The following is a 20,449-nucleotide window of genomic DNA, read 5'->3' on the forward strand; positions in this document are numbered from 1 at the left end:
ACAGGACTTCATCTTATAATTGCCCAGCATACATCACTGCCATTATTGGTAGGTAATTATTTTTAGCAGACAAAGCCCTTTGTGTTGTTGCTGTTGTTGTTCTTGTTTCTACCTATAGATCTTCATTAAGCACGCTGGCATCTGGACATAATTTGTCTCTCCTCTCATCTGAGTAATCCATTACATTGTACAGTGAGCGCCTACCTAGCTGGGCTTATTAGAGCCGTAATTGCTTTTAACGTTTGGATGCGACATGAACGCAAACTGTTCAGAGTTCTCAAAACTTTTCCTTGTTATTCCGAGCTGCTGCTGCTGCTGCTGCTGCGCGTCGCAGTCATTGACGTAGTTCACAGCGTGAGCCAGAGGAGTGTCCAGCCAGGCCATCGGTCTGGTAACCACTTGTTTGCTCTGTCGCCAAACCCCTGCGTGCGTTCAGATTCATCAGCACGGGCTGGCTGGTATCAGATCTGCATTATTCTGCAGAGGCACACGAACACTTGCCTGGTAGAATTGCCTGATGATATTCTGCAAATTGCCCTTCTCACAACATTAACCAGCTAAATTCCCATGCTGTGCTAAGGGACGCCACGTCTAGGGAGCGATGTAGTGAGAAAAAAAAAAAATGAATGTGGCCTCAGCATTTTAGCTGCTAATGCTGTTTGGGTGTCCGGAGAAATGCTGATGAAAATGAGGTTTCTCCCCCCGACCGAGCCGGCGGTGCGAGGCCTCCTCCTCCCCCTGCTGTGAAGGTCACGCGCTCATTCATTCTCCGCTGGACTGAGCGGGATGAATGCCCCCTTCTGGTTGCAGCCTTATGAGGCAGGGGTCCTGCGCCAGGTCCTTCTCAACCCACCCCCGGCCCCCCCAGCGGGTCACAGTCGGGGGAGATTGATGGCGGCAGCTCCTGAAGTGTGTTTGAGGAAGCCGCTCTTGATCTTGTCCGGCTCTCCACCGCTCGTTCCCACTGACAGGCCGCCGTCTCGGCGGAGCCCCTAATTGAACGGTTAGGACTGGCCGGGCTGTGTGATACATCACTGTTGATGCCGACGGGGCCCGCAGACCTGCCTCCCACCCCCGCCCTCCGCCACCTCCACCCACCCCCTCCGCCCTACTGCACGGCGCTGCGGAGGCACTAATGAAAATATGTGGCCACTTTGGTGCGCCGTGGCTCACATAATTATTCATTGCCATGCCTCGACCACTTCGCGAACTGAGCAATGTTTCTGATGACAAAGGATGTTTTAATTCAATCTACAGCAAAAATGTGGAATATATAATGCAAGGACGCTACCAATTCAGTTGGCAGGCAGCAGAGGGGCAAAAAAGGTTCTGCCTTGAAAGTTTTTCTTTTTTTTTTTTTTTTCTTCGTACGATGCACTTCCATTACCTTCACAGTGCACATCAAAAGGATGTCTTCTCCAAGGTAGTGCGCTAGCTCTTAGAGGGTTATTTGGTGGTCTCAAGGGTTTTTACGGAATGAATCAAACAATGCGTTTCCTTTTGCATATCCTTGTGTCTCTGGAAATGGGAGATGTTAAAATTTCTGTGGTATTTGGGTAGTTCCCCTCTTTTTCATGCTGGCAAAAAAGTCTTTGTCTTAAAAAAGGGAAGAAAAAAAACATTTGTGAAGGGGAAATCTACATCCGCGCAAAGTTGTTTACCACTTGAGAGGCCCACTCATGGCGCGTGTTACTTGAAGGCAGACACTGTGTTATCAGGTGGTGCCCTGAGATCAGAGCAGGGGGCCTCGCCTGAATTATAGATCCACCGCTAAGGGACCGTCTCACACAGAGAAGCCATTTCCTACATGGGGGTGGTGGACAAGTAAGCCTGCAAAAATAACGGCTTCTTTGCCATAATAGTGAGAGTCTCGTTTTGGGAATGTCTTTGCCTTCTTGGAGCTTCTCAGCCTTTGCATCATCGCCCGCCTCAGGTGGAGATCATCAGACACATCTTTTAAACAACACAGTTTCACTTCTTACAATATCCAGAGTGTTCTGTTTCTCCAAGAGAATACTCATTGTTTTGACATATTATTCATTGTTACAAAAACGAAAACATTACACAACACTTGTCCGCGTTACAGCGGACAAGATTTTTTTTTTTGCGCTAGTTTCCATGGTAAGAGGACAGTCTGTCCTGGTGCCTCGTCAGTGGCCTTTGCCGGCGCTTAAAAAAAAAAAAGGAGAAAAAAAAGGCAGCACACGATGTCCACGCCGGGTCCAAACACCTGCTCAGGCTTCACCTTCTGCCAACTGCACATCTCCCTCTATAAGTTGTCTCCATCTGCGCTTCAGTGCCACGTGGGAGTAGTCTCATCTGTTTGTTTTTACTTTGCCATTCTGTTGCACTCAGTGCTATTAAACACAAGGGAATAAGCATCAATCAAGGACCAGCCCCCGCCTAAAGACTCGATTAGAACAGTGGAGGAGAGGGAGGGATGGCGCAATTACTGCTCACCCAAACCAAGGTTGGTTATTTGCATGTAGCCTCCTGGTTCATTTGTGCAGGACCTGGTCTGATGTTGATCCTAATAAGTGATGGCAGTATTGCAAAGCGTTTAAAAAAAGAAAAAAAAAAAAAGATGCGGTGGAGCTACTCATGAGTAACTTCATCCACGCTAATGTGTAGGCATCACAAGTAATAATCACACGTATTTAGAAGAGAGTAGACATGTTTTGCATCTCATTAGTAATTTTCTGAATGCTGCGTGTTACACCTCCTGTTTTTTCGTCTTGGTCTTTGTTTTACAATCTTTTTTTCTAGTTTGGTGGAATATCGCTGTGTTCCATGATGTTGGCAGCAATCATCGTGTTGAGAAACGTTTTGAAATGAAAGGACACATTCTCACTTTATTTGGCTGAAAACTACATTTTTAAAACTGCCTGTTAGCTGTGTTTCCAATGTTTTCCCATTGACCAAATGTAGACAAACATGCTAGTTTTATAAATGGAATTTCTTCAAAGTAAACTTGTAGAAGGTAATTTGGTTGGTGGATAAATTAATCCAGTTTGTGTTCACCTAAATAAGAAGCATGGCTCCCTGCTTCAAGAGTTTGCTGTTGTGTGTTGTTCGATCTGTGCTGTTATAGGTCAACCAGCAAAAGGTCTGATATTTCCCAGATGAAGCGGGGCATGTTGCCACCTATAGTAAGGCAGTTGGACATCCTAAGGTCAATATTTGGTCAATAAATCATTAACCCTCCTGTGTTGGGACAAGGACAGCAGTCCAATTAATTAGCCCTGTTAAGCCAATTTAAACCTTCGCTTCACTTCAAGGTCCTGTTTTATTAAGAAAAAAAAAAAAGCTTAAAATTGTTTTCTAACAATTGTTTTTTGCCTTTCTAGCCTGTCAGTGAACTCCATAGAAATGAGAAAAGTTCACCCTTTATTGCTTTTGCTTGCTTTGCTTTTCAACAGTGTGTGCTCAAACACTGGAAAAGTGCTTTGCGACAAAGAGGCACTAATGCTGCACTGATTCCTCTCCTGGGTTAGTGACGTCCTCAGCCAGGTGTTCTCGCACCATACGCTTTGTGTTTTTCCTTTCCAAACATGTGGAAATGGGGAAGAAAAATGCTCATTTGAAGTTCACTAGCAGACCATACTAGTGTATGTTTAAATGTTTGTCTTTACTGACTTCACTGGGATGAGAAGCTTCAAATGGTGTTTTATTACATTTTAATGACTTTAGATTCAATTGTATTATTCACAAGTTACTCAACTTTATTGTCTTCTTCATTCATTGTGATTAGACCTTACCCTGCATCATTGTCGTGCATGTTGTTGTTGTTGAACGCTTTTCGGTGATGGACCCTGAGTCCTTATGGTTGGTTTGGCCTGCACTTGTGCGTGTTTTATATTTTCATTTATTTAGTTATTTAGTTGTTGTTTTTTTTTTTACAAGTGATTTAAAAATGTATTTTAACGATTGTGGCCTAAGCCTTGATTTCTGTAAAAAAAAATCACGCACAAGCTCTTGAAGAGAAGCTAGTCACTCTAACTCAAAATCAGTTTTAATGTCTGTCAGTGCCATTTTACATGAAAAGTCAACCCTTTTCTTTTATCCTTCGTTTCAAACTTTCCAAATAAATAAATGGTGGGATTGGTGTCTGCAATAGTTATGTGAGTTTTGTTCTGCTGATGTTCTACCATCAAAACATGCTTTGAAACTGTATTCTGAAGGGCTTTTTTTTTTCTTTTTTACACAAAGAATTCTGTGACGAAAAGGAGATGATGTAAGGCCATATATGGACTGGTAATTGTTCTGTGAGCTTTCTCAAAAACCTCAAAACAGAGTCGGAGAGAATCAGATTTGTGTTGTTTTTGGTTTTTTTTTCAGAGTAGCAGGCTACTGTGAATAATTTGGATAAGAACATGCTGTCAATGTAGCCTTATTAAGTCAAACTGGACTTTGGCGCCTTTCACATCACACCAGCACTCTGTACATGTATATGTATATGTTTTATGTTCTTACCTCGAAGTCCTTAGCCACAATTGGCTTCCATTGGGTGTTGGCCAATCAGGAATTGTGAGGTGTTTCAGAAAATGTCACCTGCAGAGTGTCCATCATGGTTGCGAGTCAGATTCAGTAGATGTGGTTACATGACCCGCAAGTAATCGGATTAAACGCCCACCCAATTGAATCCCCATCATTGAAACGTTCCATTCCGATTAAATTGGCACCATTCAATTCCAATTTCAATCTGATGGAGGTGCCTGTGTGTCCTGAGGGACCTGTGATCCGAAATGAGTCCATGTAAACAGCACGTCGGAGCTTTGTGCATGCATGTCCATTCAAACTGCCACATTGCGGATATAGACAATTGCTCCATGTTCGTCTCCTGCTTAAACAAGGAGGATGTTTCTTTGGTGTGCCTGTTTCAAAGAGAAACAACATGTACATATATATATATATATATATATGTATGTGTGTGTACACACATATACATATGATTACTTTATTCATTGTTCATGTAAATAGGACTAATACTAATCAACCTCTCCATTTAAAACCGTTCAATCAGATTGACAAAAAGTGATCATGCAAACGCAACTATCCCTTTCAGTTTGCTTCATGTCACTCTCTGGTATCCAGCTTAGCTGCGTTACCTTTGCAGACACACAAGCTGCATGCGCCTCAACCAAGCCTTGACATTTGGTTTACAAAGGTTGAATGATGGTCAACCGCAGTAAACTGCTGTGGTGCGATCTTCCCTTTGTGAAGGCTTCTTTTATGGCCGTCCCGCTGAGATTGCGCGGACCCATTCCTGTGGGTCTTAAAGGACAGAAAATTGTTTGCCCGGTTTAATGCATTTAATTAATGCCTTTGTTGCCCCGAGGAAAAAATAGAGAGCCACTTCACCTCCCCATCTCAGATAACACTGCCCCGCTTCGTCTCTCTCAAATCCGAGCGGTCAGGTGAATTGGAGGGCTTATAGTATTGTCTGTGGAAAGGTGGGTGACGGCGCCTCAGGTTGGGGTCTGCCAAGTGTGTGGGGGTTTTTGTCGGTCAGTGAAAAAGATGATGGATTGAATTTGTGTGTGAGCAGAAATGTTTCTGAGAGACCTCCCATAAAGGACTTTCTTATCAGAGTCCGATTGAAGCAGAATGGCAAAGTGATACTGGTGACACAAAATTCAAATTGTGCTCCGCAGAAGGACGCATCTTCAAATGACTGCTGTTGAAATGCACAATTGGAGGGGCTACATTTTGCAGCTGTTACATCAATATGTTCCACTCCCCTGCCCCATTCAGATCTCTCCTGAACATGAACAAATCAAGTCTTTGACAACAGATGTGCGCTGGCGACACCATGTTGACGTCCCCGTAAACTCGCTCTCTTTTCACTGCAGAGCTGTCTCGCAAACAATCACCATCAAGGTTGTTTTGTATCCTCATCTCTGGGCCTCCAGAGAACGAATAACAGCCACACTTTGGTCTAGACGGCTTTGGAGAGAGGCGCTATTTTTCCACCGTTTTTAAAAAATTTGAAGTGAAAAGCGTTTCAAGGTCTTTAAATGTTTCTATTCCTCTTGTTTAATTATTGATGCACTATCTGCTGTAATTTTTGTCACAGATTTCCTCCATCCTTTTTTGCTGAATTATAGATGTCTCATTCCCCTCGCTAGGCGTCCAACGTGCACCCATTCAGTCTGGTTGCATAAGTCAAACTCAAGAGTGTTTGTGTTTTTTATTTTTTTCAAGTACCGGGCTGGAGTGTCAGGAAGGCTGGGATTGCTATCCTGCGCTCCACCACCACTAGCAGCAAAACAAGGCAGCTATGTCTTGCATGTCATGTATCTCCTAAGTAGGTGGCCAGAAATCCTTGACACCATTTTATGAAATTGTTTGCCACGTTGTTTTTTGCCATTCTGGGTTGCACCCAGAGTCGAGTGTGACACAAACACAGGTTTTCTGGCGACAAATGACAATGGCATGCGGGCCGTCTGGAATGTGTTGCAGTTGAAGGATCGCCTCGGTAACCTCCTGCTACTCCAGTGGAGATGGCGCAGGTGAAGAAGGGCTGAATTGCACCAGTTTGTAGGCCCTCGAGTGCAGATGTTTTCTCCCAGGAACCTGGAGGGAAAAAAAAAAGATAGACCAGCCACATGGTGTGTTGGGTGAGTGATGGGGGCGGGGAAGGGGTGCGGGGGAGATGAGGGGGTGGAGAAGGTTTTGTCCACCTGTCACTCTGACCCCAATCACTGCACAGCATATTGGTGGAACAGAATGAAAGATTGATTAAAGCAGTTCCACCTCCACCGCCTGAGCTCTTTTCCATCAACTGGCTGTCCATTTGTTTTCATTCGGTCCGTGGACTCGCACTTCTCTTCACCTTTGGCCCCCCAGAGGAATACCTGCTCGGCTTGTTCTTTTAATTCCTCTAAACAGTTGCTGCTAATAAAGACTGGTTGCTGTCAGCTTTCTCCCTATTTGCTCATTGAGCCGCCTACTAATAAAGCAAAGTGCAAATTCGAGACAAAAAAAAAAACTCAACGGAATAAAGTTAGCAGAGCACATTCACCTACACTGAGAACCTTGTGTAATAACAGTAAGTTAAATCCCAGTGATAATTCAATGTTTCCTGACAAATGTTTACAACAGCAAAATAAGCAACCTTGCACTGAATGACGGGGGACCTGGACCATAACGACTTTAGATAGATCTTATATTATCTTGGAAAATCTTATGAATATAAAGATCTTATAAAATGTGGAGACGTTTTGTTTCTAACCGATATGTTGTTGTAGTGGTGAATGAACGATTTGTAAAGTGAATTTGCACCAGGTCTCTTGTCATTGTTCATTGTTTATCTCATCTTCTTTGATAAGTCTTCATTAATTCTTGATGTAGCGCCACCACAGGCAAGGAGGGAAACAGGTTCAGTTCATTTAAGAAGTGCACTGTGAAGACTTATGAAACTCAGATCAGCTAAAATGTTGCAACCGCAGTCTTGTCTTGTCCAACCCTGTCAGCTGAGCTATTTGGTGTGAAAATGACCACAGGCTAAATTTAGATGTTTTTTCTCCGCTATATTTGTAGCTTTTTAAGTACCTGTTCACTACATGTATGTTTATATGTATAGATATATGCATTGGTTTTATCATGATGAATGTTGGCCCAGAGTGATGATTAAGTGGCGGTTTAGTCGAATTGACTTCCAATCGGGATTATCAGGTTGTTAGGTCTCAGATTGCATTTAAAAAACAAAAATCTGATCTCATTGCCAAACTGGATTTTTTTTTTTAAAACAAAAAACAAAAAAGTCTTCATGTGATTTTTGCTATTCACACTGCCATTAAATAATCGAAAAAAGAGGGTTTCAACCAGTTGGATCTGCTTTGTTTTAAGATTCTTTTGGCGTGAGTTCTCCCCATCTAAGGTTGTTCTTTTTAACGTGAACCAACCAAAGCAGTGCACTGCTCCGACCTGCCTTTGAATAATGCCATGCATCATCCCCCTGGCCGGATCTTAACGTTTCCTCTCACGCTTTCCCGCGGACTTTTTTTTTTTTTTCTTGTCCGGCCTTACGAGACGAGAGGCATTCCTCCATTCATCTCCACCGACCCCCTCGCACCTTCAGGGGCCTCATCAGACAAGGTGGCAGCCACAGCCAGCCTGGCGCTGGGGCTCATTCTCCTCCTCCAATCGGATGCAGTGTGTTCCGGGGGCCTCTCGGCTCCTCGTCCTCAGCCGCCTTGGCAGCCTCATTCATCACCGGCACTATAAAGAAAGACTTGATAGAGTGAGGGGCAACCAGCACCATTCAATAAATCCTTGTGATTATCCACGCCTCCGAGGTGTATGGGCAATGTGTCTTCCCGCGCGTGTCCTGAGCGCTCGGACATTTGTCTCCGGCTTTTCCTAATGGCCGCGGCCGGTCGGCCGTTCCGTGTACGTGCACGCCGACGCCCTCGTGGTCCTGACACAAGTAACATGTGTCAATCCCAAGGCCTGGTGCCACTTGTTGCACAGGATGACAACATCATCCCCGCCTGCCAGGCCCTCCTACCTCCCTCCCTCCATCTCAGCTCTCTATTTGCAGCCGCTCCTTCCCTCCCTCTCTCCCTCTTTCCTTCCCTCCCTCTCTCCCATGCAGCTTAGCTCGAGTCGGCTGCTCTTAACCCCCGCCGCCTCCTCGCCCGTCTCCTTCCCGCTTCCCCCCGCGAGGTTTGCACAGAGGAGCACTCTGGGAAGAGGTGATGGAGCTTTGATTGTCGCTTATCAAAAGCTATCATTACGACTCGCTACTGCGGGACATGAAAATGATTCTCTAAGTGTAAAACCCACGTCATTACCTCAATGGCCTTGGCGCAATCGCGGGCGGCATAATGGAAAAGCGGCAAAACAAATGGGCCCCGCCCACCCTCGGACGGAGCAAAGTGAATAACACACGGCGGCGGAGAGATAAGTGACGGTGAGAGCGGAGACCTCGCCGCCCTGCAGTGTGAGGCCGGAGCTTTAAATGTGGACTGTTGTCATGTTGTTTGGCTCTGGTGTGTGTGTGTGTGTGTGTGTGTGTGTGTGTGTGTGTGTGTGACACAAGGCCCAGCTGACATTCATTCTGCAGCAGCCTGGAATCCAGCGCTCTGCATGCCAGCCACTGGAGCTGAAGGCATTTCTCCTGCCTTTTTTTTTTTTTTTTTTTATTCCTCTCCGGTAACAACAGCCGCTCCACCCCCCACCCTCCCCTGCGCCCCCACCCATCCCCACTCTGTGCCCCCCCCCACACACCTCAACCTGAGTGCCGTTTCATCCTGCTGAGATAGCAGCCAGACTCGGGAGCCGCGTTAACTTGACAGTGCTTTCTAATCACCGCACAAGGAGCCTTTCCTTCCCTTCACCGGCCCATTTGCCGAGCGAGCGGCGAGATGGAAGCGTGCGAGAGCAGCCGGGCCTTTTATTTTTATTTCCTCCTCCCACCTCACGCGTCCCCCTCCTTGCTGCCTTTATCTACGCGCATCCGATAAAGATCTCGGCTCTTCCGACTCGGCTCGAGCAGCTCGGAGAGCCGGCGGGAGGATCTGATAAGTGGATTGTTCTTTTGTGCCTCCAGCCTGTCGGATGCAAAACAAGAGCCGCGATCAGCGCCGCCCTACAGGCGGGTGAACACCCTTTCGCTTGCATACGGCCGTAAACGCGCTGGAAAACACACATGGTTGCCCCCTCTCACATCCCCACACTTGCCTGCCTCTCTCCCTGCCTGTCTGGCAGTAAAGTGGCTGTGCTCTGGACATGCCCAATTTGTTTCCTTTCATCCAGGACTAATGTCTGACTCTACCCAGGGGCTAAGTGCACCATTTGAAGCTCCCCCGCCCCCGGGACAGCGCAGCAGCAGCACCACGCGCTTATTGGTTTGTTTTTGTTCCGTGTTGTGTGAGGAAATGGCATTGTCTCCTCACTCGCATGCGCGCGTGTGTGTGCGCACGTGCACGCCAACGCGCACCGTCTGCCATTCATATGAACAAGAAGCAATAACACAGTGATAATTTCTAAAAACATTATTTAAATGTCACGTGGCAATGGCAAAAAAAAAAAAAAAAAAATCACTAATAGTTCGATGCAAATGTCAAATTCAAATTATTCAATTACGTTGGGCGAGTGTAGGGCAGGTGATAATTTGTCTGTGGCGCAGAATAGCAATCTGGCTCTCAGTCTGGGTGCCCTGGCATGAGATAGACCTGGGCAATTTCCTGCTCCAAGGGATGCTTTCATATTATAACTCCATTCCACTAGAAATATCTGCAATAGCGGAGCGATATTAGAGTCATATTTTCAGTACTTTCACCCCGGTGTCACCCTCGGTGTGTGATAGCTTGTGACGATTGTAAAAAAAAAAATAAAATAGAAAAAAATAATAAAAAAAAAGAGGGCATGGATTTTAAGAGATGTCCCTGTTATTCCTTGTTGTGATTTGTGCCTCTGCCGTTGAAACAGAGCCTCCGCTCGGCTCAGTCAATAACGCTCAACCAGCGGCAGTCCCAGCAGAGCGGCGTAATAGGCTCAGCTCATCAGCTGTCATTCACGGCCGTATGGGCCTATCTGAGAGCAGGCCGCCTCTCTGCCCCCACCCCTACTCCGACTGCCCCCTGCTCGCCTCCATCCACACACAGGAGGATTTCGCAAAGGGCATCAGACAGTCGGCCCATTGGTTTCAGATTAAGTTGGCCGAGGACGCCGGCAGGATGCTTCTCTCTTCTCGCCGCCTTCAAACCCGACGACGGCCCAGGCTGTGAAATGGATGGGGAGGGTGCGCATCCCCTGTTGCTCATTAAATTAAACAAAAAAAACCCAATGATGTCATTCTGCATGATAGTGGGCGCAAGTTGTGATTGGACGTTTGCTTGCCACAGATCGTCCCATTTTAACCGGCTCCCCGGGACAGATGGTATTTGCACTTGCAGGGAGCCAACAGGGCAACAAACAATTAGCCTCTTCGCCCCTCAAACAAAACTCCGGGGAGAGGCTATGGAATGGTCATAAGTGCTCTTTGCTAAATGGCCAATATTTCTTTATGTACCCTCACTTTGGCTGTTGGCACTCAAACAAATAGTAACAAATCCCTGTAATGCTCTCTCGCCGCTGCCAAAAAAGCAGGCCGTAAAGTAACATATGAATAAATAATTGATTTCTTTCATTCCCGTTCCATTTTATCCCCCCCGCCGCACACGCACACACACACACACCTCGCTCCCCGTCCCCCACGCTTCTTTATTTGGCTTCAAACATTTTTCACCACTGATCCCCACTCCCGTTGGCTCGCCTCCATTGGCCAGCGCTCCGCTGCGGTGGCCATTATCTGCGATGTTCCACGAAGATGAGAGTGTGACACTCTCCTTGAACGCTCCAGGAATGAGACTTTCCTCCCAGCCGCCCCGTTCGCGTCTGCTTGAGATTCACACTTTGGTGCATTTTGTCACTTTGAGAGCATCCGGTTTAATTTGATTTCTGCGCCTGGCCACCCTGCAATTCTCTGTGCTTTTAGTGTAACCACTGCCTCCGGAGTGCCGCCAACAGATAGTTCCGCAAATGATGGAGGGGTTTAAACTCCCATTTTCTGGATGGCTTTACCAACCTTGCAACCTATTTGTGGATGCATGCCCCCTTTCACGTCTTCCCTGGTTCCTCCCAGTGAGAACTTATATATGTTTGCTGCTAGAGCTGAGAGCATTTGTTTAACAAGTTTGTTTTTTTTCTCCCTTATTTGTTGGCAAAGTGGAGTTGGTGCACTGATTGTTATGCTAAATACCACTCTGCAGCACCTGCTATTGAAGGTCTCAGATATGGGCTTCTGCCCAAGTTTAACGTTTTCCTTTTAAATCTGATACCTCACTGGAGATCAGAGAAATGTGTTGGGCGAAGCTCTGCCGTTTTAACAGTTAAAGAAAGAAAGAAAGAAAGAAAGAAAAGCTGCAAGTGTTACAAGTTCTGTCAAAGACCAGTTTTTCCCTCTGCTGAAATGTGCTGAACTCCTGAAGAGAAGCAATTTGCCATACTAGGAAAAATACAAGGGAGACTTCCACTTTCCAAATGTTCAAGTTATGTTTTCCTTTTTTGTACGTTATGTGCACAGTGATATACCCCATCTGCCCAATACACCTTCAACAGGTCCTTCTAATGCTACTTTCCTTCATGAATGTTTGAGTTAGGATGGCCAAGTGAGCAGCCACCTTCTGCCAACAGCATTTTCTCAGATTTGTCATTCTCGTATTGCTTGTGCCATTATGCACTGCTTTGGCACACTGCAGTACTTGATTAGCTATTTGGGTTTTTTCTCCCCACTCCGTTAGTCAGACCAATAAATATGTGCGCTGCGTCCTACACGGATTTGGTTGTCCCATTACACGGCTGCCAACTATGTAACTCCGTAGTTGCTTGCTTGTTTATCGGCCTGTAAAAATGAACAGCACGCTTTAGTCCAGTCAGCCCCTTCCTGTGCACACACACACACACACACACACACACACACACACACACACACACAGTCACATGCACCACTAGAATGTTAAACATGGCCGCCGTGGCTGCCTCTGAATTGCTGGACTGTGTCTCCTGGGGAACGGGGAAATTGAGCCCCGGCTCCCCCTAATAGGTGGTAAAGTGTTAAGTTCCAGAGAAATGGACTGCGAATTTAACCTGGAATGGAAATTGATCCCATTACCTTGTGCTTGGGCTGCTTTCCTCCCGTAGGTAGAAGAGGCAGAGAGGCAGAGAGGGAGTGGAAAATAGACAGAGGGAAGACGAGGAGAAAGGGGGCAGGGAATGGGGATGGGGGGTGGGTGGGAAATAGAAATGGTGGGGCAAACCAAAAGCAGAAATGGCGAAAAGGGAATGAGGGGGAGAGGAGAAAGAGGAAGGTAAGGGAGATGAGAAATTGGAGACAGTCTAGCAGAAAAGGCCGCGAGACCAAGTCCATGTGATTAGAGGTGATGGGATGGCAGTGGGGGTTGCGTCCCGCCTGGATCGGCAGGCCGGCTGACTCTGTGTCAGTGTGGCACTAATAGCCGACCGCCACTGGGCGAGATGAAATAGGTGGGTGGGGGGAGGAGGGCTACAAAGGGAAAAGGCGAGGCAACAAGCCAGGAAGGAGCGGGTGTGGGGGGAGTGGGGAGGGGGGTGGCATGCTCTGAAGGGATGATACGCCTCCCGCTGGGGGGTTTTCCACCAACACACCCGAGGTGTCTCGCTGCGGGCGGCTGCTGTGAGTGCAAGTTAGCGACGGCAACGTGAGGCGCGTGAGGATGCCTCCCTTATCAGGAGGCGGCTTTGAAACTTCAGAAATGTGGATTCCAGACGGAAGAATAAAAGCTTTTTTTTTTTTTTCACCGTGGCGAGAAAAAAAAACATTGACCCGAGTGTTGCGAAAAATCTGGTAATAGATTTTCTTGGACATGAAGAAAAGCAGCGGCGGCGGCGGCAGCGGCTCCTCTGTGCCTCGGCATGGACGTCGCTCATTTTTCAGATTGTTCTTGAACCCCTCCAGGTCTGCCCAGGCATATATGCCCATATATCATATTCAGGCCGACTAATTGATTGCGTCCATGTGTGCTCACACACTTTTCTCTTCTCTTCTCTTCTCTTCTCTTCTCTTCTCTTCTCCTCTCTTCTCTTTTCTTCTCTTCTCTTCTCTTCTCCTCTCCTCTGCTCTCCTCTCCTCTCCTCTCCTCTCCTCTCTTCTCCTCTCTTCTCTTCTCTTCTCTTCTCCTCTCCTCTCCTCTCCTCTCCTCTCCTCTCCTCTCCTCTCCTCTCCTCCCCTCTCTTCTCTTCTCCTCTCCTCCCCTCTCTTCTCTTCTCTTCTCTTCTCTCCTCGTCAGAGCCCATGCATGGGCCGCGGAGGCTGGAGGTGGTGGACATCCAGTCCAAGCAGGTGACGGTGCGCTGGGAGCCGCTGGGCTACAACGTGACCCGCTGCCACAACTACAACCTGACGGTGCAGTACCGCTCCAGGGTGGGCGGCAAGGAGGAGACCCGCGAGGAGCTGTGCTACGACACTCAGAGCCGCGACCCTCAGCACACCATCCACAACCTGACGCCCTTCACCAACCTCAGCGTTAAGCTGGTGCTCCGCAACCCGGAGGGGGTGATGGAGAGCAAAGAGCTGCAGGTTCAGACCGACGAGGATGGTGAGTGTGTCGCCCGGGCCGGTGTGGACGTGACTCAAGCCAGCTGAAACTTTGTTTGGGGGGCAAAGTGGGAATTCGGAATATGACTTAAGACATACTTTGTCCATCCTGACAAAAGGTTGATTTAATTTGTAGTTTATCATCAGACAAAAACCCACAGTCAGCGTAATTGATAGATATGCAAATTTGGATTAAACAGACAGACGGCCGGAGGTTGGTGGAGGACTGCAGAATAAGATTAACGGCTAATATTAATAAGTGGCAACAAGTCAAGTGAAACTGGCAAGTAGAATTAAAAGGATTAGTTTGTTTGTGACTAAGCAAGAGAAGCACTTACTATTAAATAATAAACAAACCTTAATATCAACATTAGTAACCCATAAATTGCAGTGACCTGAGACAGATATTTCCCCGAGTGAAATTTAGGCGTGATGAGTAGCAAAAACATGAGACAAAAAATGTTGGAAGCGCAGATGTGAAAAGCCTAAAAAAAAGTGTAATATAATACATTAGAGTATACATGATAACATAAAAAAAATTGAGAAAGAAAACAAAAAATGTATCAATCATGAAGTGTGGTGGGAGACTTTAAAGCCTGCAACCCATCTGAGAATACAGAGCAGCAGCTACCTGACGAGCTCAAATGACTGGTGGTACTTTGCCAGATGTTGGTCTTTATGGTAGCTGTTATTTTGAAATATATATATATATATACACGTATATATATACACGTATATATATATACATATATATATATTTATATATATTGCTCGTCATCTGTGGTGCTGACAGACGCATGATGAGCTTGTCATCCGTGGTTGTTGATGTCGTTGTTGTGGGAGATGTCACATCTGTTCCCCGACAGCCATCGTGATTGGACAGTGCGTTTGTTTGTGGTGCTGAGTAAGTTCAGAACAATCCACCTTCATCCAACAATGAAGGTGGAATTTTTTTGCCAGCGCATCATTGTTACCTGTCAGCATCCATCTAGTTTTGACAAATGCTGAAAGAAACTGCAAAAAAAATGAAAAGATGAGGAATAAAAAGTAACTATGGGCTGATTGCTTAGAAAATACTGGAAACATCCCAAACCTTAAAGACTGAACCCAAATCCTTGTTTGTATCTTTTGCATTTAAGCAGACTGATAAGTTGTTGCTCCTGTTTTAGCAAGGAACTGGTGCTCGAGTTGAGGACGTCGATAGGTGCAAGGGTCAACAGTCAGCTGCATATCATTGACCCGTGGCTAGCAGCTACGCCTCACACACCATGCTTTTTTTTCAAAACCAGCAGTGAATATAAATGGAAAACAGGTTGTCCTGCAAGAAAAAAAAGTGTCAGTACCATATCTGTTCCATTTTAATGTGCGAAAACCCGCTCTGTTCAAACCACCGCCACTGAACAAACCAAGTTAGTTTCTTTAGCAGCAGCTAGTTTTGCAGCTATTTTCCTGTATTTGTCCCTCTTTTTCTGCATATTGTCTAAGGCTGGCTTGCAGTGCAAGATAAAAAACCAAAAAAAACAGAGGTTTACTTTAAAGTTTGACATTACCGATGTTAATTCCCACCTCATCGTAAATACCTTGAACCGAGGACAAGTTTGTAGATCTCGGGCACAATTTCCAGGAGAAAACAGAGTCACCAGGCGAAGCTCCGTGTTGTCTGCTTGTTTCACCCCCTCCAAAGATGAAAGCTCCTCTATGTTGCCTCAGCAGGCGCCGGAAATGAACTCCACAGAAGTCTGAAGGAGCCCCAGCCGCCAGATAACAAATGCGCTCAGCCGACGGAAAGAGCGTCTTGTCATGTCTGGCTCAGCTATCTGTGGTCGGAAACTTGAAAGTGGCAACTGTTTCTACTCTCTGACTGCCGCGCCTCTCTCGATCCGTGTGTTCAGGGTCTCGCGGGAACAAGTGTACTGACATGGGGGGAAGGGGAGGGGAGGGGGTGGGGGGGGTTGCTGCGGTTGCTTTCTAGGCGATAAATCGTGAGGAGGAGGAGAAGAAGAAGAAGAGAGCGACATCTCAACATCCCTCTCTATCTCCTGCTAAAAATGAAAGCAATTCACACGAGGGGTTAAAGGATCAGATCTCTTTGCCAGCAAATCAGCCGAAGTAAACATTGCAGGAAAGATTAAGACCCCCAGCAATACCCAGGGGGGGTTACTGGTTCATCTTTGTTTTCCGGGATTGTTTTTTTTATCTTGAAGTTTGGTTTTTGCTGTACAACATGCATTGGTGGCGTTTGTTTAAACTGACAGTGACTTGAATAGTGTCACCAACTGCTATTAAGATGTTTGACTTGGGCTCAGGGCCCACTCAGTGCTGCCTGCTCCTTGGAGAAAAAAAAGCTGTTGTATCGATTGGTTTGTCTGCATCATAAATCCCACCAGGAAGGAGGAAGTGCTCTCACGTAGCTCCCAGTGACGGTACTGGAACATGTAGCCTGTGTCTCTGTGTCAAGCTCGAATGGGAAACTTGCAGTTGAGCTGAGAGACCTGCCTCTTAATGTTTCCTGCAGTACCCGGTGCAGTTCCTCTGGAGTCCATCCAGGGCAGCGCCTATGAGGAGAAGATCATCCTGAAGTGGAGGGAGCCGGCGCAGACCTACGGGATCATCACTCAGTACGAGGTACAGCCAGACACCTTCTGTTCTAGCTCCCCTTAAAGGTGTAAACAGACTCACCCGGAGCATTAGGCTGTTTGTCTCCCACGCCCCCTGTGGGGATTTGGGAGGTGCTCTTTGATTCCCATCATTTCTGCAACTCCGAGCTGGTGAAAGTTACTCTTGAGCTAAAAATGCTGGATTTTCCGTTTTCATGTAAAATCTTGTGGTTTTGGTGGATTTTGGTTTGGGAGTTTGGTCCTATCTGATAGTCCAGCAGACTACAACAGCATAACTGGGATACACAGAGATTGCTTGTTGAAACATACAGCATCTTTGCCTCAACTTTATTCTTGGGTTTATTCAGAATTGAACCAGGAGATCATGGGAATGCCATTTGCCCGGTCAGTTTGGTTCAGCGGGTCACTTAGGTGTTAATGCTGTCTTTGAGCTCTTGGTGGCAAAATAATATGTCTTTGAAAAAGTGCTCTGTTTAGCATGGATAAATGCAACCACGGACTGTTTCACCAACCTGAATTTCCATGCATGCGGCCATAGTCTTGGGTTGTTTTCACACGATTACTCAGTTAGAGTCCAGGGTCCACTTCATTCCAACTTGAGCAGATGTGAAAACACCCTTGGACTGCTGGCCAGTGAACTCTGCCTGGCTTACTTGATGGGAGACCGCCTCCCTGTCAGACCAGCAGTGTTTTGCTCATAGAACTTTTGCTTGAAGATTAACTGTTTGAGATTTGGCTCATTAGGTGCGATTATATGGACCGTAAATTGGATTAAACACTCAAACTGATTAAAATCACATGACGTAAACACTCCACTCTGATTCCAAATTTGGCACAGTCTGATATAAATTTCAAGCAGATCGGAGAAGGTGGTGTATTATTGTTTTTTGTTTTTATTAAAAAATAATCTGAATAGAGCTCCTCATTGCTTCCCACTGTTTCACATGTCGGCCACGTAACATCACCATCGTGCCACGTCGTTGATGAAGATAATTACTCCCTACTCCCGCCTCTTCCTCGTCATATTTTAAAAAAGCAGAATGTTTCCTTCGTGTTGTGATTTCAAAAGAAACGTAAAAAGAAACACAACCCTATTTTAAATACTTGTGTACCTCCTTGTATAGCTGCAAGTTGAATCCTGTGATCGTATCACAAATGAGCTACCTCTCAGTGCACAACATTAGAGGAACCCGCAAATCAATATGACCACTTCATTCAGTGTTTATGATTCCTCTGTTTGAAACAATTCAATTGGATTGGCCAAAAAGTGATCAAGTGAACGCAGTGTGGACCATCATTAAAATCTGGTTTGACCAGAGAGGCGAAGTGTCAAAGTGACCTCTGTTAAACCATCACATCCCACTATGAACTTGCTTGCCAACTTTCAGCTCTTCCTAAAGGGATTAAACACTCATTCCTTTTCGAAATCTGGGCTTTAAGTGGAGCAAACACAGCCGAATGTGGACTTCAGCGGCATTGGGTATATATTTTTTAATTATGTGGGATTAGCTCTAAATTAAAGTTTTGGGAAAGCTTAAACCTGAATCAGACTCACCTCAAGCCTCCTGACGGAAGACTGTTCCAGGATGTTTCCCTGTCGGTCGTTCCAACGCAGGACTGCGAACAACCTTCGTACGTGACCTCTGAAGAAAAAACACACATCACGACGAGGCTCCGAGCAAATGTTGACACGAGTCTCCACATGAGCACAGCTGCCCCAGTCCAGGAGCTGCATTGAATCCTGAATAATAGAAACAGTCTCCACACTCAATAGATATGTCTATATAAAGATATATATATATATATATACATATATATATATATATATATATCTTTGTATAATGTGTAATGTGTGTGTGTGTGTGTGTGTACACATTGATCTCAACCGGCTTAGGGTTGAAGCAATCCTCCATCCTTTCCCCTGCGGATTGATTCTGCCTCCCCTGTCACCGCTCGCCGGCGCCTGATATTTTGACTGGGTTAGCGATCATTGACAGGAGTGTTTTTCACGAGTGGCGAGCAGATTGAGAGGTGAAAAGCGACGCAGCGGGTACAGCGACACAGGTCGCTCCATCTGCCGCCGTGCCTTCAGGCTGCCGCAGGAAAATGAAATATGAAATGGATATTCCCGGTGAGGCGCGGGGACGTTTCAATCAGGCCGGCGAAAGACCAAAAAACTCGCGGCGAGGCGCCTCTTCATTCAAGCGCACTCGATTCTGGACGCGTCCTTTGCACTTAGAGGTGCCGCCTAACAATGTCTATGGGGGGGGGGGAAAGGTGTGTTGGGAGGAAGGGAGGGTGGCTTTATTGCACGCTCACTCACTGTGAGTGCGACATGTTTCAGCTGTTTATCTCTTTAAAATTTCATGCTACGACTGAAAGCGTTCAGCACGAGTGGAGTCGTTTGCCTCAACGTTTTTACATATGTATATATATAAATATATATATATATATATATATATACACCCCCCATGTTGGCACATATTTATGTTGAAGCAAGAGCGTGTTTCAGGTGCAAAGTAACTGCTGCGGGCTATCGCACTTGTGCACCACAGCAATTACTTCTCACTGTCTCTCCACCTTAAAAGCTTGAACGGGGGACTAATGCGGCTTTAATGTACAGTAAAGGCTCATTATGAATCGCCCAATATAATTTAGGATTACGGGGGCCCCAATCTAAAGAAGGGAATTAAAATTCATCCCAAAGGGAAGGTGACAGACGCCGGCGAGCCCCAGAGGTGCGGCCCCTCTCTGCCGTCTGCTGCTGTTAGGGCTGGAGAAAGTAACACACACAGTGCTCAGTTGTTTTTTTCTTTTTCTTTTTTGCAGGAGTCAATTCTTCCAAGTCGGGACCTTGCTTTGATTTGACATTATCAAAAGGGCTCAAAGTGAAACACATCTGACAAGGCGCGATATCAAAGAGATTTCAGCTCCCCTTTTTCCCTCTGACCGGCTCTGCAAATGTCATTTTATTGGTAACTTTGCAGGCAGACACAAGGCAGCCTCTCTTTGCAAGGCACACAATGGGTTTTCTGCGGGCTGTCAGCCGTGTAGCAGTGCATCACAATCAGCTGCATTTTCAGTCAATGAAAATCCTGGTCCGGCTGAAGCAGTCATTCAAATACTTACCTGGTATTAATAATATCTAATGTCATGTAATATCTAAAAAGACTGGCTTCCCTCATGTCATTCACCAGACAGCAGCCTTTCAGCCAGTGGTGCTACTGCTATGACTCTGGCTTCTAGGACCACATGCGTGAGCTACTCGTCATGTTGCTTCATCTTGCCAAATTGATTTGTTTTGCAGATCTCAACTACTGACACACTGGACTGTAGTGTGTTGCACTTTCGTTGAGGAATTAATTACTATATATCAAATGTCAATATTTATTGAAGGACACTTTAAGGACCTTTTGTTAATCAATTAACCGAAACTCCGAAAGACTTTCTTTCTTTTTTTTTTTTTTGTGCAATCAATCAGTTAAGTAGCGATTGATCACCCCACCTCCATAACCATATATTAATTCCAGTGTTGATTGCTTTAAATTTTTCATTAAGAAATAAAATAAAATAAATAAAAATAAAAAAATACATCCTTTTTACTGGATACACCTCAAAGTACTGTGTAATTATAGCTATTGCTGCTAAATGTATTTAAATGAAAAGAAATGTGTAATACTGTATATTGCCTATTCTAGTAGCTCCATTT

The 20,449-nt window shown here is 45.8% G+C and overlaps 1 protein-coding gene across 4 annotated transcripts in view; it reads left to right on the forward strand.

The window, feature by feature from the left end:
- LOC142885482 (receptor-type tyrosine-protein phosphatase mu) overlaps positions 1-20,449 on the forward strand; it is a 170,496-nt gene that overhangs the window by 67,719 nt on the left and 82,328 nt on the right. For all 4 annotated transcript variants that reach the window (XM_076021959.1, XM_076021961.1, XM_076021960.1 and 1 more), the window contains exons 8-9: positions 13,815-14,123; positions 16,638-16,747. In XM_076021959.1, the coding sequence (XP_075878074.1) occupies positions 13,815-14,123; positions 16,638-16,747 (419 nt within the window). The remainder of the gene's footprint in view (positions 1-13,814; positions 14,124-16,637; positions 16,748-20,449) is intronic.

The sequence above is a fragment of the Nelusetta ayraudi genome, unplaced genomic scaffold (genome assembly GCF_046127955.1).
Source record: "Nelusetta ayraudi isolate G7.1 ecotype Tasmania unplaced genomic scaffold, CSIRO-AGI_Nayr_v1 ptg000011l, whole genome shotgun sequence".
In the NCBI taxonomy this organism is placed as follows: domain Eukaryota; kingdom Metazoa; phylum Chordata; class Actinopteri; order Tetraodontiformes; family Monacanthidae; genus Nelusetta; species Nelusetta ayraudi.